The 16,890-nt window shown below is 42.5% G+C and overlaps 1 protein-coding gene across 3 annotated transcripts in view; it reads left to right on the top strand.

Annotated features, from left to right (window-relative positions):
* The first annotated feature begins 1,564 nt into the window (after positions 1-1,564).
* The window catches only part of NDUFA9 (NADH:ubiquinone oxidoreductase subunit A9), a 31,815-nt gene continuing 16,489 nt past the window's right edge, over positions 1,565-16,890 (top strand). For 2 of the 3 annotated variants that reach the window (XR_015697627.1, XM_087722271.1), the window contains exons 1-8: positions 1,565-1,687; positions 4,414-4,578; positions 8,442-8,539; positions 9,928-10,019; positions 11,948-12,089; positions 13,063-13,165; positions 16,012-16,079; positions 16,571-16,647. Coding sequence is in view for 2 of the 3 variants with exons in the window: in XM_087722271.1 (XP_087578397.1) it covers positions 1,633-1,687; positions 4,414-4,578; positions 8,442-8,539; positions 9,928-10,019; positions 11,948-12,089; positions 13,063-13,165; positions 16,012-16,079; positions 16,571-16,647 (800 nt within the window). In the remaining variant the exon portion in view is untranslated. Of the gene's footprint in view, positions 1,688-2,012; positions 2,031-4,413; positions 4,579-8,441; positions 8,540-9,927; positions 10,020-11,947; positions 12,090-13,062; positions 13,166-16,011; positions 16,080-16,570; positions 16,648-16,890 lie in introns of those variants that run through there. The other variant, XM_087722272.1, reaches the window with a different exon arrangement.

Genomic DNA, 16,890 nt, shown 5'->3' on the forward strand with positions numbered 1-16,890 from the left:
GCGCGATTTTGTCCTACGCGCTTTTGTGGTGGAACCCTTTCTCTAAACTTATGTCACTGCTCTTTCTATAATGTATCCTTTCCAAACATTGACCATAAATCATAAATACATCTTGTTTCCACAAAAAGTCCTTAAGGAGTTTCCAGATAGCATTAAACATAGATATTGTCATTAATCAAAGAAGTCAGTTAAGTAATACACATAAATATTGTTATTAATCAAAGAAGTCAGTTTGGCCTTCCCAGCAAATTCCATCATCTTCATTAACCATTTGTCTATGTCTTAAGTATTGCAAAATCTTTACATCTTTCAGTATAATCTCTTTAAGCTTCCTGTTGCATTTGTTGGGAGTTTTTGTGTAATCTCATCTGAAATTCCTCCAATTCCACTTTAAATACTTTTTTAGAAATTTTGGGCAGAATTCAGTCAAAGCCATGCCTTCCAATTTATCTCATCAAATGGACCCTTTTTGTTTTAATCTGTCAAAAAGAATAAATGCTCTTTTCTCGTATACGAGATTCTAATGGAATTTATTTAAGAACAATTAAATGGGTATTATCAATCTTCAAACACAGGCATCCCAAGTTTGCCTGGAGCTAAAGACCTAGTCGGTAAATCTGGGAGAGAAAATGCCTTTCCAAAGGGGCTTTTTTGCCAACACAAAAATGTGAATCACAAAATAATTCAGGCCAAGCAAAAACCATTTATTAAGGGAGAGGTCAAATCTTTGTTTACATGGTGCAGAAAACAAATGATACATTCATTCAGTGTATGTGATGTATCAAAAAACAACAAACCAAACCGTAAAACATAAATTAGATGTGAAAATGAAATAACGGTGATCCTGAATAACATTGCACAAGTGACAAATTCACCTATTATATAACACACCCGTTCCAGCAGAATTTGCATCTTTCTTAATACGGGTAGTCCTCTACTTCACGACGATTTGTTTAGTGACCACTTGAAGTTACAAAAAAGCTGAAAAAATGTGACTTATGATCAGTTTTCACACTTATAACCGTTGCAGCATTTTCCATGGTCACATGATCAAAATTTTAAGGCTTGGCAACTGGCATGGACTTGTGACAGTTGCTCTGTTCTGGGCTCCTGTGATCACCGTTTGTATTTGTATTTTTCATTTGTATTACTTGTTTTTGTATTATTTGTATTTTTATTTGTATTACTTGTTTTTGTATTATTTGTATTTTTATTTGTATTATTTATATTTTTAGTATTATTTATATTTTTATTTGTATTATTTATATTTTTATTTGTATTATTTATATTTTTATTTGTATTTGCATTATTTGTATCTTTTATTTGTATTTTTTATATTTGTATTATTTGTATTTGTCACAAAATCGCTTTCACTCAAATAAAATCAATGGGAAGCGAACTAGATTCGCTTCACGACCACATGGCTCCCTTAACAACCGCTGCTATTCGCTTAGCAACCGAACAGCTCTTAAGTCACAGCTGGGTCGCCCGTTTAGCTTCGCCTCCGTTCCCGCGACTTAGGCCCCGCCCACCGCCTTTCGCCGCGAGAGCTCGCTCCGCAAACGGCCGCGGTTTGGCTTTCGGAGGCCGCCGTAGTGCGGGGGGCGGGGCTCTGCACCAAGGCCGGGCAAGATGGCGGCTTTCGTCCGCGTCCTTCCTCGCGCGGCGCTTTCCGCCCCTGGGAGGCGTAAGTCGGGGCCGGAGGGTGACTGAGGGGCGGCCGGTTGCTCCTCCTGGGGCTCAGCCCGGGCATGGAAGCGGCGGGGCTTCGCCGCAGGCCCGGCGACGCCTGCTGGGAAGGTCACCGGGAGGACGCCCGAAGGGTGGCTTTATTTTTTCCGACGCTTTTCTTTCCCGGAGTGGCCTCGCGACAGCCGGCCAGGCTCTCCGTGGCTTCCCCGCTCTGAGGCCGCCCCATTTCCTTCTCTGTCGTGCAAAAAAACCTCTCTCGGGGCCGAGTAGAGGTGGTCCTCGACTTACGACCACGACAGAGCCCAAAATTTTCGGCTGTTAAGCGAAACATCGGTTCAGTGAGTTTTGCCCCCGTTTCGTCAGCTTGCCTGTCGCGGTTGTTAAGTGAATCCCTGCAGTGGATGAGTGCAGTCACTCTGTCGTTAAGAGAATCCCTGCAGTGGATGAGTGGTCACTGGTCATTAAGTGAATCCCTGCAGTGGATGAGTAAAGTTACCCGGTTGTTAAGTGAATCCTGCTCCCTCCTCCCTTGACTTTGCTTGTGAGAAGGTTGCAAAAGGGGAAAATCGCATAACCCGGGACACTACAGAGGTCACAGATTATTTGTATGAATGTGAACCTGTTGCCAGACAAGCTGAATTTCGATCAATGGGGATGCTGGTCATAAGGTTGTAAATGCGAGAAACGGCCATAAGTCACTTTTTTCAATGCCGTCGTAACTTTTTTGTTTTATTTATTTTATTTATTACATCAAGTGTGTATTAGATAACGTATATGAGTATAAACATGATTTTAGATACATGAAATGGATATGAATAAAAAGTAACATTAGGACAGGGATGATAGGTACGTTGGTGCGCTTATGCATGCCCCTTACAGACCTCTTAGGAATGGGTTGAGGTCGACAGTCTGAGCTTAAAGTTTTGGTGGTTTGGGGAAGAAATTTTGAATGGTCACTAAAGGAACAATTGTAAGTCAAGGACTGCCTGTAACCCAGAGTAGGTGCAAAGACAAATGCAATTTCCTGCCTGAGCAGAGGATTGGAGTCGATCGGGGGTCCCCAATTCCACCACCCCCTCCCAGTCAGTGGACCATCTCCATCTCTGTTGAGACTCTAGAAAGAGTACAGAGAAGAGCAACAAAGATGATTAGGGGACTAGAGGCTAAAACATATGAAGAACGGTTGCAGGAACTGGGTATGTCTAGTTTAATGAAAAGAAGGACTAGGGGAGACATGGTAGCAGTCTTCCAATATTTGAGGGGCTACCACAAAGAAGAGGGAGTCAAGCTATTCTCCAAGGCACCTGAGGGCAGGATAAGAAGCAGTGGGTGGAAACTAATCAAGGAGAGAAGCAACTTATAACTGAGGAGAAATTTCCTGACAGTTAGAACAATTAATGCGTGGAACAGCTTGCCTCCAGAAGTTGTGAATGCCCCAACACTGAAAGTTTTTTAAAAGATGTTGGATAACCATTTGTCTGAAGTGGTGCAGGGTTTCTTGCCTGAACAAGGGGTTGGACTAGAAGACCTCCAAGGTCCCTTCCAACTCTGCTATTCTATTCTATTGTTCTAACCCATGAAATAAGTTAGGAAACTGGAGCATTTTCCCCCAGCGTAGTAGAAAAAGAAATGTTTTGGTTTATTTATTTGTTTGTATCCCAGTTACAAATAACTCAAGGCGGCAATACCTAATACTCCTCCCTCCTTCTGTTTTTCCCAAAACAGCCACCCAAAGAGTATATGAATGGCTCAAGGTCACCCAGCTGGCTTGCATGGCTGAGGTGGGACTAGAACTCACCGTCTCCCATTTTCTAGCCCGGTGCCTTCATTATAGACCAAACTATCTCTAGACCAGGGGACCCCAATCCCCAGTCCGTGGACTGACACCGGTCCATGAAATGCCAGAAACTGGGCCGTGCAAACAAGCGAAGCCCAATCCATGGTATGCAGGCAGCACACAAAACATATCTCCATGGAACCAGTTCCTGGTACCCAAACGTTTGGGAGCTGCTGGACTAGATGATCTCCAAGGTCCCTTCTGTATTTCTGCTTCTGCTATTGCAAGCAAAGGTAGCAGAAAAGCTGCTTCAGGGTCTGAAAATCAGGAAGGACCAAAGAAAGAGCAAGGGAGGCATCACCAAAAAAAGGGCTCAACTAATTTGCTCAGTTGATGCCAGGGAAGCTAAAGCTCGCGATGAGATGAGGTTGCATAGAATAAATGTGTCGTTATAGTCAGGATAAAGGGGAACGTATTCAGGGCAGTCCTTGAATTACAACAATTCATTTTAGGGAATGTTCGCAATTAGAACAGCACTGAAAAAAGTAGCTTATGACCGTTTTTCACATCCACCACCCAAGTTACAGCATCCCCCATCACTCACCGGATCAGAATTCAGACGCTTGGCAACTGACTCACATTTGTGACAGTTGCAGGGTCCCTGGGGGGGTCATGTGATCACCTTTTGCAACCCGCCGACCAAACAGTCAATGGTTGAAACCAGATTCACTTCACAACAGTGCCACTAACGTCACAATGGCAGAGATTCACTTAATAACCCTGGCAAGAAAGGTCGTACAACGGGGCTGAGCTCACTTAACAATGGAAATTTTGGGGTCCACTTATGGTTGCAGGTCAAGGACTTAACCCGTATCGCAGCAACGAGTTAGGTAAAATCTTGGGAGATGAGTATACGCATTATGTTCAATGTCCTTGTGTTTTAGGTTATGGCATTTCTCCCGGTGTGCTGTCGCTTCTTCAACAAGATCGCTCAGTTCATTATACGGTGATGCCACATGGGCGCAGTGGACGTTCCTCGGTCAGTGGTATTGTTGCCACAGTCTTTGGGGCCACAGGATTCATGGGCCGATATATTGTTAATCACCTAGGTAATATACAAGAAGGGCAGACTTCAATGATTAAATGCATGTTGTTTATTAATGTATTGCTCATCTGATGCACATATCCAATAATCCATACACCATTCAATTATGAAGGTAAATGCTACAAATTTATCCTAGCATTATCTGAAAATATCTTTTAAATGAGCAATCGGAAGGATTTTTCATAAAATGATCATATACAGTATATCACAGAACTGAGTACACCCCCTCACATTTTCTAAGTATTTAACTTTTCATGTGACGACACTGAAGAAATGACACTTACAATGTGCAAGTGTTTGTAATGTGAAGTAGTGAGTACACAGCTTGCATAACAATGTAAATGAGCTGTCCCCTCAAAATAACACAACACACAGCCATTAATGTCTAAACTACTGGCAACAAAAGTGAGTACACCCACTTATCATTTTTTCAGTGTTGTCACGTGAAAAGATATACTTAAATATTTACAAAATGTGAGGAGGTGTACTCCTGCGATATACTGTGTATGCAAAAGTAACAATATCAAATTATAATTTAGTATTCAGGACATTTAAAAAAGAATGAAGCTATTTTCAAATGTGGCTGTCGTGAATTAGAAAGAAATTTAACAAAAATGTTACTGTACACATTGAATTTAGATTACTTTTTTCATGGATCGTATAGAAAAGATATCTTTGATACCTACATACCATTGTTACACTAAAGTACATTATGGATAATACTGCAGATTCTGAATAAATTTTGAATGGAAAAATAATTTCCCCAACCAATGATTGTGTATGAGTGGTGTTGCTTTTATACCATTTTTTATGTTCCGACTGCTTTGTGTTCTTTTTCCTTTATGTGTTCTTGGGTATATTTATTTTTTGAGTTTTGTATTTTAATTTTGATCGGAATAAAATAAAAATAAGTGCAAAAAAATCCTCTTAATTATTTTCTCAGGCTGGTTATGCTGGGCAGGAATCCCCAAAACAAGTTATAACCCAGCCAGTGTTTTTCAAGATGCCACATGTTAAAAACATTTGATTAAAGGCAAGGAATGTCCCTTTCTTTTTTTCCCCAAGTTTGGTGAATGAGAGTTGTCCCAAAGGTGCTTTTTTCAAGAGGCAGCTGGACTTTCTCGGTTTTCTTTGAAGACATTTTGCTTCTCATCCAAGAAGCTTCTTCAGCTCTGACTGGATGGTGGGGAATGAAGGGTTTATACAGTTTGCAGACAGTTGGTCCTTTGTGTTCTTTTTAGAGAGTTGTTGACTTGGAGGTTTATCTCTGTCTTTAGGGTCCCCTGAGCAATGTAAATGGATGTGGAGCCTTCTTGGAATTGCTGAAAGGACTGTGTGGCAGAGCTGTGTTTTCAGCAGGACGTTTTCTGCCCTGTGTCCCTTCATTGTTGAGTCCAGGCACAGGCTATTGAGAATGAGTCTGGGTTTTCATCTCAAACTGAAGCGCATATGGTTCCTGTAGTCTGCAATTTTTCTGAAAACCCGTTCATCCTCCCGCACCATTCGAAGGATGTTCCTCTCAAAGTACATAGCTAAAAATCTATGGAGATTCTCAGTCATCCAGGTCATGGTTGTCCCCAAAGTGGCTTTTCCCATTGAATCTCTGTTGACAATAAACAAGAGTTGCCCTCTTCAAAAATAAAATCCACATTGCACAAGTTAGGTAAAAGGAACCACACTCATTCTGCCCCTTAAAATGTGGTGGTTTCCCCCCACACACAAAAAAATGCTCCTTTTTTTTCTTATTTCCAATCGAACAGAAGTTGCAAGGTTTTTGCATTGTTTTCCAGAGAGAGCAAAATGTAACGTTAAAATGTGTATTTTCCCAATCCCAATAAATTGTTAGTTTTACTACTCAGAAGTGAATAAGAGTTCAGTTCATAGTTTTAAGGCATAAACCTTTTTTGTCATAAGACTGTCATAAAAATGGCATAAAATTTTGAGGGAGGTAAGTGCCACCACTAAACAATATGCTGACTCTGTAAAGTGCTTCCAGTATATAAATCTAAGTGATGATGATAATAATGATATTTTAAGAAGGTACTTGGTTGATACCTAGGGTTACATATTTGCATTCTTCCCAAAAGTAAGCTTAACTGCAATTTAGGGTGTGTCAAAATTTTTCAACTTTCCATTTTCAAATATTAGGGGTGCTCAAAAGTTGTGACATGCCTTAGGGATTGTAAAGATATTTTGGTTACTTTAATATAATTTCATTGTATCCCTTGGCAAATAACTACATAACTATATATATATTTTTAACGTTTTGTTTGTTTCATACAAGAATGAATTTAAGCTTAGAATAAGTTTATCATGTCTTTGATTTAGCAGCTAAAAATAATAATTGATCAAACTTTGCAAATCTCCAGGTAATCCAACAATTGAAATGTGGATTCACTTCTGTTGCTACCTTAGGGGGTGGGAAAAGTTGGACCAAAGAATTAAAATAATGGAACATCAAAGTTAGGAATGGCAATTCCACTCAATTTGGATTGATTTTTTAGTTTCTTTCAATAGGTTACAATATGATAATATTTTACATATGGTAACGTTTTAAATATATGTCTTTGGATTTTCTAAATCCTTTTTTCTGTGCAACATGGATTTTGTTAACTTAGTTACTGTATAATGTTTGATTAGGGACGCGGTGGCTCAGTGGTTAAGACGCTGAGCTTGTCGATCAGAAAGGTCAGCAGTTCAGTGGTTTGAATCCCTAATGCCGCGTAACAGAGTGAGCTCCCGTTACTTGTCCCAGCTTCTGCCAACCTAGCAATTCGAAAGCACGTAAAAATGCAAGTAGAAGCGTAGGAACCCCCTTTGGTGGGAAGGTAACAGCATTCCGTGCGCCTTTGGCGTTGAGTCATGCCGGCCACATGACCACAGAGATGTCTTCAGGCAGGGCTGGCTCTTCAGCTTTGAAACGGAGATGAGCACCGCCCCCTAGAGTGTGTGAGGGGAACCTTTACCTTTAATGTTTGATTAACAAACATTTAGATAAAAAAGTAATTATTTGTGGCTACATGTAAGGTCAGATACTTTCTTCCTAATTCTCAAAAGCAACATGTTTTCTCAACGCAAACCCACCGTTAGGTGGTTTCAATCTCTTCCATTCACAGCATGGAAGGTTTGTGTCAATTTAAATATTTCGTATGGCTTATATTGGCACCTTAAGATTAAGGACAGGCAAAATCCACAAGATCAGAGGGTTGGGCTCCCTCTGTAAGCTTAGTGAGTTCTTCCTCAACAGCAGGATCTCCATCTCTGCTCTAACCCCCGAAATAAATGTAGGTTAGAAAACTAGAGCATTTTCCCCCCAGCATGGGGAAAATAGAAATGTTTTGGTTTATTTATTTATTTATTTGTATCCCAGTTACAAATAACTCAAGGCAGCAAACGTACCTGATAATCCTTCCTCCCCCTATTTTCCCCACAACAGCACCCCAAGAATGTATGAGTGGCTCAAAGTCACCCAGCTGGCTTTCATGGTTAAAGTGGGACTAGAACTCACTGACGTTCACTTTCTAGCCCACTGCTTTCATTATAGGCCAAACTCTATCTAGACCAGGGGTACCGTGCCAGAAACCGGGTCGTGCAAATAAGCAAAGCCACATCTGCAGGATGCATGTGAAACCACACCTCTAGTCCACAGAAAAAAACTCTGTCCACGGAACCGGTCCCTGGTACCCAAAAAATTCGGGGCCGCTGCTCTAGGCCAGGGGGCACAGGTCTTCTGGAACCCCAGAGGGTCTTAATGCCTTGATGAACACCACTTTTGCAATCCGACGTGTAAGAAGTGTTTATGGCTTAACGCTAATGTTTAATATCCGGTCATTGCAACATTCTAAAGAAACTTGTTTCTTCTTCTAGGCCGTATCGGTTCTCAGGTTGTCATCCCGTATCGCTGTGATGAGTACGATCTCCTGTACCTTCGGCCCATGGGTGACCTGGGACAGATCATTTTTATGGTACGGTGTGAGTTTGCCTCAAATCCTTCCAAAGGCCAACCCACCCACCCCCCACAAAAAAACCCCAACCCCAAGTAAAAGTATTTTAACTTGGACTTCACCTTTCCTGTGATTCTTTTTTTTTTTATTAAAAGTTTTAATAAGTTTTACAATTATATACCTTTCCCCTTCCCTCCCTCCCCCCAATCCCACATCCCCTCCCCCCCCTTGACCTCCCAGAGCAAATACAGGGTATAAACATAAACATTTAGCAATCATACACTAAAATAAACTCACTTTAGCATCATCCCTTTGCTTGTACTTTAGAGAGCCGAGGTGGCGCAGTGGGTAGAGTGCAGTACTGCAGGCCACTTCAGCTAACTGCTAGATCAGCAGTTCAGCGGTTCAAATCTCACTGGCTCAGGGTTGACTCAGCCTTCCATCCTTCCGAGGTGGGTAAAATGAGGACCCGGATTGTTGTTGGGGGCGATATGCTGACTCTGTAAACCGCTTAGAGAGGGCTGAAAGCCCTATGAAGCGGTATATAAGTCTAACTGCTATTGCTATTAACTCCCCTTTTGTAAAGCTAACTTAGATAAGTTGTAACATTCCTTGTTCATTCATTCATAAGCTAACTGAAGTTTCTTAGTCCCATATTTATTTTGGATATAATCAATCCATCTTCTCCTTTCCAGCTTGTATTTCTCATCTGAATAGTCCTTGAGATATGCTGATATTTTAACCACCTCCGCTAAGTTTGTTACTTTTAACGTCCATTCTTGAATAGTAGGCAATTCTTCCTTCTTCCAGTACTGCGCCACCAACAATCTTGCTGCCGTTGTTATCCTGTGATTCTTAATCTCGCAACTTGGTTCGTGCTAGGAAGAGCGTAATACAGGTAGTCCCCGACTTGCGACCACAATTTAGCTCAGAGTTCCCCTGGATAATCGTGACGTTTGTTAAGTGAGCTTTGCCCCATTTTTGCGACCTTTCTTGCCACGGTTGTTAAGTGAATCCCTGCAGTTGTTAAGTTAGCAACAAGTTTGCTAAGCGAGTCCGCCTTCCCCACTGACTTTGCTTGTCAGAAGGTCACAAAGGGGGGAATCACAGGAGCCCGGGTACACTGCAACCGTCATAAATATGAAGCAGTTGCCCAGCATCCAGATTTAGATCACACGATCACGGGGATGCTACAACGGTCGCAAGCATGGAAAACAGTCCCAGGTCGCTTTTTTCAGGGACGTTGTAACTTTGAACAGTCACTAAATGAACTGTTGTAAGTTGAGGACTACCTGTAATGATCTCTTGTTGGACAAAAGTGTTATGTGGTCCACGAACTACCGAACATGCTTTGTGAGAGGTTTGCAGGCATCGTTTAACTTAGTTTCTGGGGTTTTTGTGATTACTAGGAATGGGATTCACGCGACCAAGATTCTACCCGAAGAGCTCTCGAAAACAGCCACGTGGTAATCAACCTCGTCGGAAGAGATTGGGAAACCAGGTAAATTTCCCCACTGCTGAAATAGCTTAGAAGTAGTTCAGAATAACAAAGTTGGAATGGATCTTGTGTAGTGGCTTGCCAGTAGCCAGCAGAGCTGGCAGCAGATTCAGACAGTGAGGAGGTTGGGGAGGAACATGGGCCAGTCCTGAAGTCTAGGGAAGGCTCCGATGAGGGCTCTGTGTCGGAGGCAGAGAGGGGGCCAGGGCCGTATGCCAGTTATCAGCTGCCTTCAGAGTCAGACATCAGTGAGGCAGAAGAACAGCTGGAGCCTGTTCCCAGTGTGTGCATGCGCAGAGTTGCCAGACGAAGGGAACAGCTAAAGAACAGGGGTCGACTTGGGAGTAAGGCCACAGGTGGAGGATGAATGGCCCCTCCCAGAGGAAATAAAAGAGGAGCGAAAGGGGAGTGGAGTTTGCAGGAGACAATCCGTTCGTTTAATTGGTTTGTGACTCTCCAAGTTTTGCAGATATCAGCCTGGCAGCTCTCCAAGCCAGATAAGGTCTGTGGCTGTAAATCCTCCCTCGAAAGACTTTGCTGGATGCGAATGAGCAGAATTCACAGTCAATTAATAAAAAGGGTTTTTTGTCAGTACCAGGAGTTTGTTTGATGCTCTTGGGAAGCCCAGGTCAGAACATCTTGTAGGTTCTTCAGTGTCCCCCCCAAGCAAGAGACCCTACACCATTTCTGACAGATAGCAGTCCAGTCTCCTTGAAAGCTTCCAGTGATGAAGCCCCCACAACTTCCGTATCAACCTCTTTTCCATGGGTGGATTGTTCTCCCTGTCAGGAATTTTCTTCTTATTTCCAGGTTGAATCTCTCCTTGTTCAGTTTCCATCCATTATTGTGGATTGTCCATCATGGTGCCAGAGAGGCCTTAGGGGTATCGTCCCTCAGTTCAACCCACCTTGCAGGGTTGTTATGTGGAAAATAGGCAGGCACTTAACGTCCTCTGCCACGAGTTGGACAAAGCAAAGGTTTCAGCCTCTGCTTCGCTGATTTGCTGCCATAGAAGCGGGGAAAGTGGGGGCTTGGTATTTGGGATGGGAATGAATGGTACAGGAGGTGATATGGAAAAGGGAGGTTTCATCTCACCATCTTCTGCGCATGCTGGTGGTTGGGTGTTTGGACCTGGTCAAGTCCAACCGTCCTGCATACCAACCTGATGATGCCTTTTGGAGATGCACCCCACATGACACCAAAGGGAGTTGCACATTGGACACAGGGGTGGGGGTCATTGGAGGGAGGGGACTGAGTTATCACTTGATCTGTACTGGTTCGCGCCTTTCTGGCTCAGATCTTGCTTTACTTTTGCTGCTATCTTTTCATAACCAGTAAAAGTACCTTGATTCCACCGAACAATGGAATTGGGAGTTTTCTTTCTTGGTTATTGATGGAGGCAGGTCTGTCAGAAGGAGAGAAATAAATCTAATGCACCTCGACCTATGACCACAATTGACCCCCCAAATTTCTGTTGTGAAGCCAGACAGCTGTTAAATGAATTTTGCCCCATTTTACGACCTTTCTTGCCACGGTTGTTAAGTGAATCACTGCAATCGTCAAGTTAGTAGCACAGTTGTTAAGCGAATTGGGCTTCCCCATTGACTTTGCTGGTCAGAAGGTCGCGAAAGGGGATCGCACTACCCCGGGACACCCCCAACCGTCATAAATCTTGAGTCCGTTCGGAGCCCAAGCATTTGAATTTTGATCACGTGACCCTAGGGGCAGTCTGCAACAGTCGTAAGTGTGAAAAACGGCCGTCAGTCACCTTTTTCAGCACCGTTGTGACTTCAAACGGTCACTGAATGAACTGTTGTAGGTCCAGGAATGCCCATAAGATGCATAAATAAATATTCTTTTAAGTCCTGTGCGCAATAACACTTTGCGTGGACACGAGTGATGCTAATTCTTTTTTTTCGGTCCTGTTTTAGAAACTTCAAGTATGAAGACGTCTTCGTTTCCATTCCTAGAGATATCGCTCGTCTCTCGAAACAAGCCGGAGTAGAAAAATTGATTCACTTTTCTCACTTGAACGCAGACAGTAAAAGTCCTTCAAAATACCTTAGGACTAAAGTAAGTTGTTCAGCGATGTTGTTGTTGTTGTTGTTATTTTTACATCCTGCTGCTCTGTAATTATATTTTAAGGGTCGCGGGGAGAACCTTAATCCTCTCCTCCATGAGAATTTATCCGATCCTCTTTGAAAGCTACTGGTCATCATTAAGTCTTTATGGATTAACGTATTTTTCGGAGTGTAAGACGCACCGGAGTATAAGACGCACCAAGATTTTGAAGAGGCAAATTAAAAAAAAAAGTTTTTGCACTCTGCAGACCTCCCCAAAATGGCCCGTTTTTCATGAAAATAGGCCCATTTTTTGTCAAAAAAAAAAGGGCATGCATAGCCTTTAGGAGGCTTGTAGAATGCTCTTGGGGGCTACCAAAAACAAGCAAAAAATTGCCCATTTTTTGCAAAAACAGGTCCATTTTTTAATTTAAAAAATGGCATGCATAGCCTTTAGGAGGCTTATAAAGTGCTCCTGGGGGCTTGGGGGGGGCAAAAACAAGCAAAAAGCTGCCCATTTTTCACTCTTTTTTACCCACCCCACCCCAGAAGCACTCCGGAAGCCTCCTAAAGGCTATGCACGGCCATTTTTGCAAAGGTTGAAAAAGGTGTGTCTTATACTCCAAAGAATATGGTAATTAACAGAATTTACAACTTAACAAACTTGGTTTGGTCAGGTATGTTTCCACATCCTTATAGTCAAGTCCGTGTCTGGGAGGAAAAAAATCCATCTCCTATCATTTTCATTTTAATCATTTTGATTTTTGATGGCTGCCAGACTTTGGCTAAACCGAACCAGGTGCCAGTTCTCCCTTAAAGATTGTCCTCATTGCTGACATGTATTCAGCTTGGTCTCTTGGCCAGGATATTGAAATGATCAAATGTACAATTGGGACGAGCTCTCTGCAAGATCGGGCTGTTGAAATTACCATCTCTCTGGCGTCGGTGTGAGAAATTTGACAATCTTTCAATGGCTTTGATCACAGGCGGTAGGAGAAAATGTTGTCAGGGAAGAATTTCCAGATGCCATCATTATGAAGCCTTCTGATATATACGGGAGAGAAGATAGGTTTTTAAACTCTTACGCAGGTAAATATATTTATTGTAATGTGTGTGTGTGTGTGTGTGTGTGTGTGTGTGTGTGTGTGTGTGTGTGTGTGTGTGTGTGTCTGTGTTCAGGCATAACTCTAGAATGCCTTGAGCAATTTCAACCAAACTTGGTATTCTCTGGAAACAAATACTGTGTGGGTAAGACACCTCTAACACCCCTCGGGGTGTGTGTTCTGTTAAGATGCAGCTTGTTGTGCCTTTAAATGGCTTCTATTGTACTGCCTTAAAATGGCTTCTTCTGTACAGCGCAGTGGAGTTGCCATGGTAACAACTTCACAGTACTCCACAAGGGGGCTCCCTCTGGTAAGGGGGAAAATCCAACATTGCAAATTACGTTTGGTCCATTCTCCCCCTCCCTCCCCCCCATAAATAAACACCCAGACAACACAGGGTTATCGATGAGTAGATTTACTAAAGATACAAGTATTTGACAAAATCTTCACGCTGTCGTGAAGGATGTATTGAAGTTGCCTTCCATTCTGTGGTTACATTATTGATATGAAAAAAATTTACTTTTAAATAGGGTTCTCATTTACATCTGTAAAGAATATATAAAGATAAAGGTTTATCTTTATAGCTAAAAGGTTTATCTTTCAGATCTTGGTCTTAAACCCTTTCTTGTGATTCTAGGAAATATTATTAATTTGCCTCAGTTGGGGAACATTTCCTATTTGAACATTTAAAAAATATTTATATAAAAAAATGTATGGTTACTAGATGTATATTACCATTAGCCCTTTTTATCCACAATTTTGGGTCTCCTGTCTATATAATAGCTAGGAATCCTGTTGTGAGTAGTGAAAATTTCATGAATGTTGGACTATATCGGTGGTGGGTTTCAAAAATTTTTGGAACCTCTTCTGTAGGTGTCGCCTGCTTTCCGGGTCCACAGGCGGAACCTCTTCTAACCGGTTCGGTAGATTTGACGAACTGGTTCTACCAAATAGGTGCGAACTGGTAGGAACCCACCTCTGGGCTATATGAATATGCAATTAAGCCCTTTGGGGTTCTGTTAGACTTCTTGCAGATCTTACATGTAAGGCATATCCAATTGCAATCATTTTTACTTTACAATACAATAGCAGAGTTGAAAGGGACCTTGGAGGTCTTCTAGTCCAACCCCCTGCCTACGCAGGAAACCCTATACCGTTTCAGACAAATGGCTATCCAACATCTTCTTAAAGACTCCCAGTGTTGGGGCATTCACAATTTCTGAAGGCAAGTTGCTCCACTGATTAATTGTTCTGACTGTCAGGAAATTTCTCCTCGGTTCTAAGTTGCTTCTCCCCTTGATTAGTTTCCACCCATTGCTTCTTGTTCTACCCTCAGGTGCCTCGGAGAATAGTTTGACTCCCTCTTCTTTGTAGCACCCCTGAGATATTGGAAGGCTGCTATCATGTCTCCCCTAGTCCTTCTCTTCATCAAACTAGACATATCCAGTTCCTGCAACCGTTCTTCATATGCTTTAGTCTCCAGTCCCCTAATCCTCTTTGTTGTTCTTACCTTGGCTGTAACCCACCATTTAGGTGTGAAATGCTACCAGTTTGGGACGGTTCGCCCAAACTGGTAGTAAAAAACAAATGCTACCGGTTTGGGCGAACCGGTAGTTCCAACAATCAGCTGTGCTACGAATCACCTGTGTCACGTGATTTATGTTAGCTTGAAATCAGGTGGCACAACTGATTGTTGCCCGGCTGATTGCGGGAACCTTTATTTTTTTAGCATTTTTTTTTACTACCGGTAAAAAACGATACCATTTTACCAGAAGTAAAAAAAATGCTTTTAAATTTTTTTCGAAAAGTTCCAATGATCATCTGTGCGATTTATATTCGTTAAAAAGCAGAAAATCCTGCTTTCTAGTGAATCTAAATCGCGCAGCACAGCTGTTTCTCTCCCCCCCCCCCAATTCTACTTAACTTTTCAGACTCAGAAAAGGTTTCTTAGCGCCTGCGGACGAAGTTTCTTAGCGCGCACGAAGCGAAGCGGTAGCAGACTTTCAGAGCATTTCACCCCTGCTGCCATTCATTTATTTCTGACGTTAGTATTGAAAAATTGCAGAATCGCAGCATAGTGACTCTGCAACATAGCATAGTGTTCTGACCCCCCCCCCTCCGTACGGTGAGTCACGTCGACACAAGATTACTGTTAGCCAATTTATTCACAGTAATTAACTCACAGACAAGACTTTGGCAGCAACCCAGACTTCCACAGATAAGAAATACACACAAGAGCTTCTCCAGCTTTAGTATAACGGTTGTGTCCTGCAAAAGGTCTCCTCCCAAAGTCTCTTCTTATATACTCTCTTGGGAGGAGCCTAATCACAACCACCTGGGCCTGATTATATTCTATGTCTCTGTAATTGCTGCCGGCGCTTATCTGCCCGTCTTTGCCTGGCGTCCGGAACCAACTCCCTTTACTCCTCCCCATTGCTCCAGGGCCTGACGTCTTCACCACTGCTCCAGGGCCTGACATCTTCACCACTGCTCCAGGGCCTGACGTCATGGGCACACTCCCTTTGTCTTTCCCCGCTGCTCCATGCCTCAGGCACCTCCTGGTGGTCAACCAGCCTCTCTGGTCCTTGCTCGGAGTCTGAACCCTGTCCAGGGTCCTCCACATCTCCCATAGCAGACTCATAGGGTCCCTCGCTATCTGAGTCTGTCGGCAGCTCCAACGGCTCCTGCTGGCCACAACAGCATAGTATATTAAATTCTTCTTCTTGGATTAAAAAAAAAGTTTGAATTTGAAACCCCTGCTTTAGATGGATTGTGAAGAATTTGCTTCGCTACCAAATCTTAAAAGTCACAGATTTACTTGTCTTCATATAGAGATGCGACGTTTTCGCGGAGTGCCTATGATTGGCTTTGGGAGGAAAACCGTGAAGCAGCCTGTTTACGTAAGTACCGATTAAATATATTTCATGTCTGGGTAGTCCTTGAATTACAACCGTTTGCTTAATGACCAAAATTACAACCGCGCTGAAAAAAAAAAGGGACACAACCGTTTTTCACACGTTGCAGCATCCCCAGAGTCATGTGATCAAAATTCGGGCGCTTGGGCCACTGGCATGTATTTACGACGGTTGCACCGTCCCGTGGTTACCTTATCCCTGTTTGCGACCTTCCCAGCTGGGCTTCCGACAAGGAACGTCAGTAGGGGAAGTCTGAATCGCTTAACAACCGTGCGATTCGCTTAACAGCAGCAGTGATTCACTTAACAACTGGGGCGAAAAAGGTCACCGATGGGGCGCAACGCACTTAACGGCAGAAATGCTGGGTTGAATTGTAGTTGTAAGTGGAGGACTGCCTGTATATTTTGCTTAACTTCAAAAAAATTGTAATTAACCATATTAATATTTATTTTTTTCTGTTAAATATTATCTGATAGGTGGTTGATGTAGCCCAGGCAATAATTAATGCTATCAAGGATCCTGATTCTAAAGGGAAAACATATGCCTTGGTTGGGTATGTATCCTATTTTTACTTCTCTCATCTAAATAACTATAATGTCTTTTCTGTCTTTAATGTTTTTGCTTCTTTTTTTAAAAAAATACTCATCAAAACATCACACAGAGAATTTGTGTCCTTATGTGTCCACCAATTAGTACCTCTGTGGGTCAGCCGTTTGCTATAGAGCACAGTTTACACAGTTTGATATTTTGGTTAACAAAGATTCAGAGGTCCAGTAAATTGGCTTGGAGGGTTATA

This window comes from Thamnophis sirtalis, unplaced genomic scaffold (assembly GCF_051295495.1).
Source record: "Thamnophis sirtalis isolate CommonGarterSnake01/CBP01778 unplaced genomic scaffold, rThaSir2_p1.2 scaffold_9, whole genome shotgun sequence".
In the NCBI taxonomy this organism is placed as follows: Eukaryota; Metazoa; Chordata; class Lepidosauria; order Squamata; family Natricidae; genus Thamnophis; species Thamnophis sirtalis.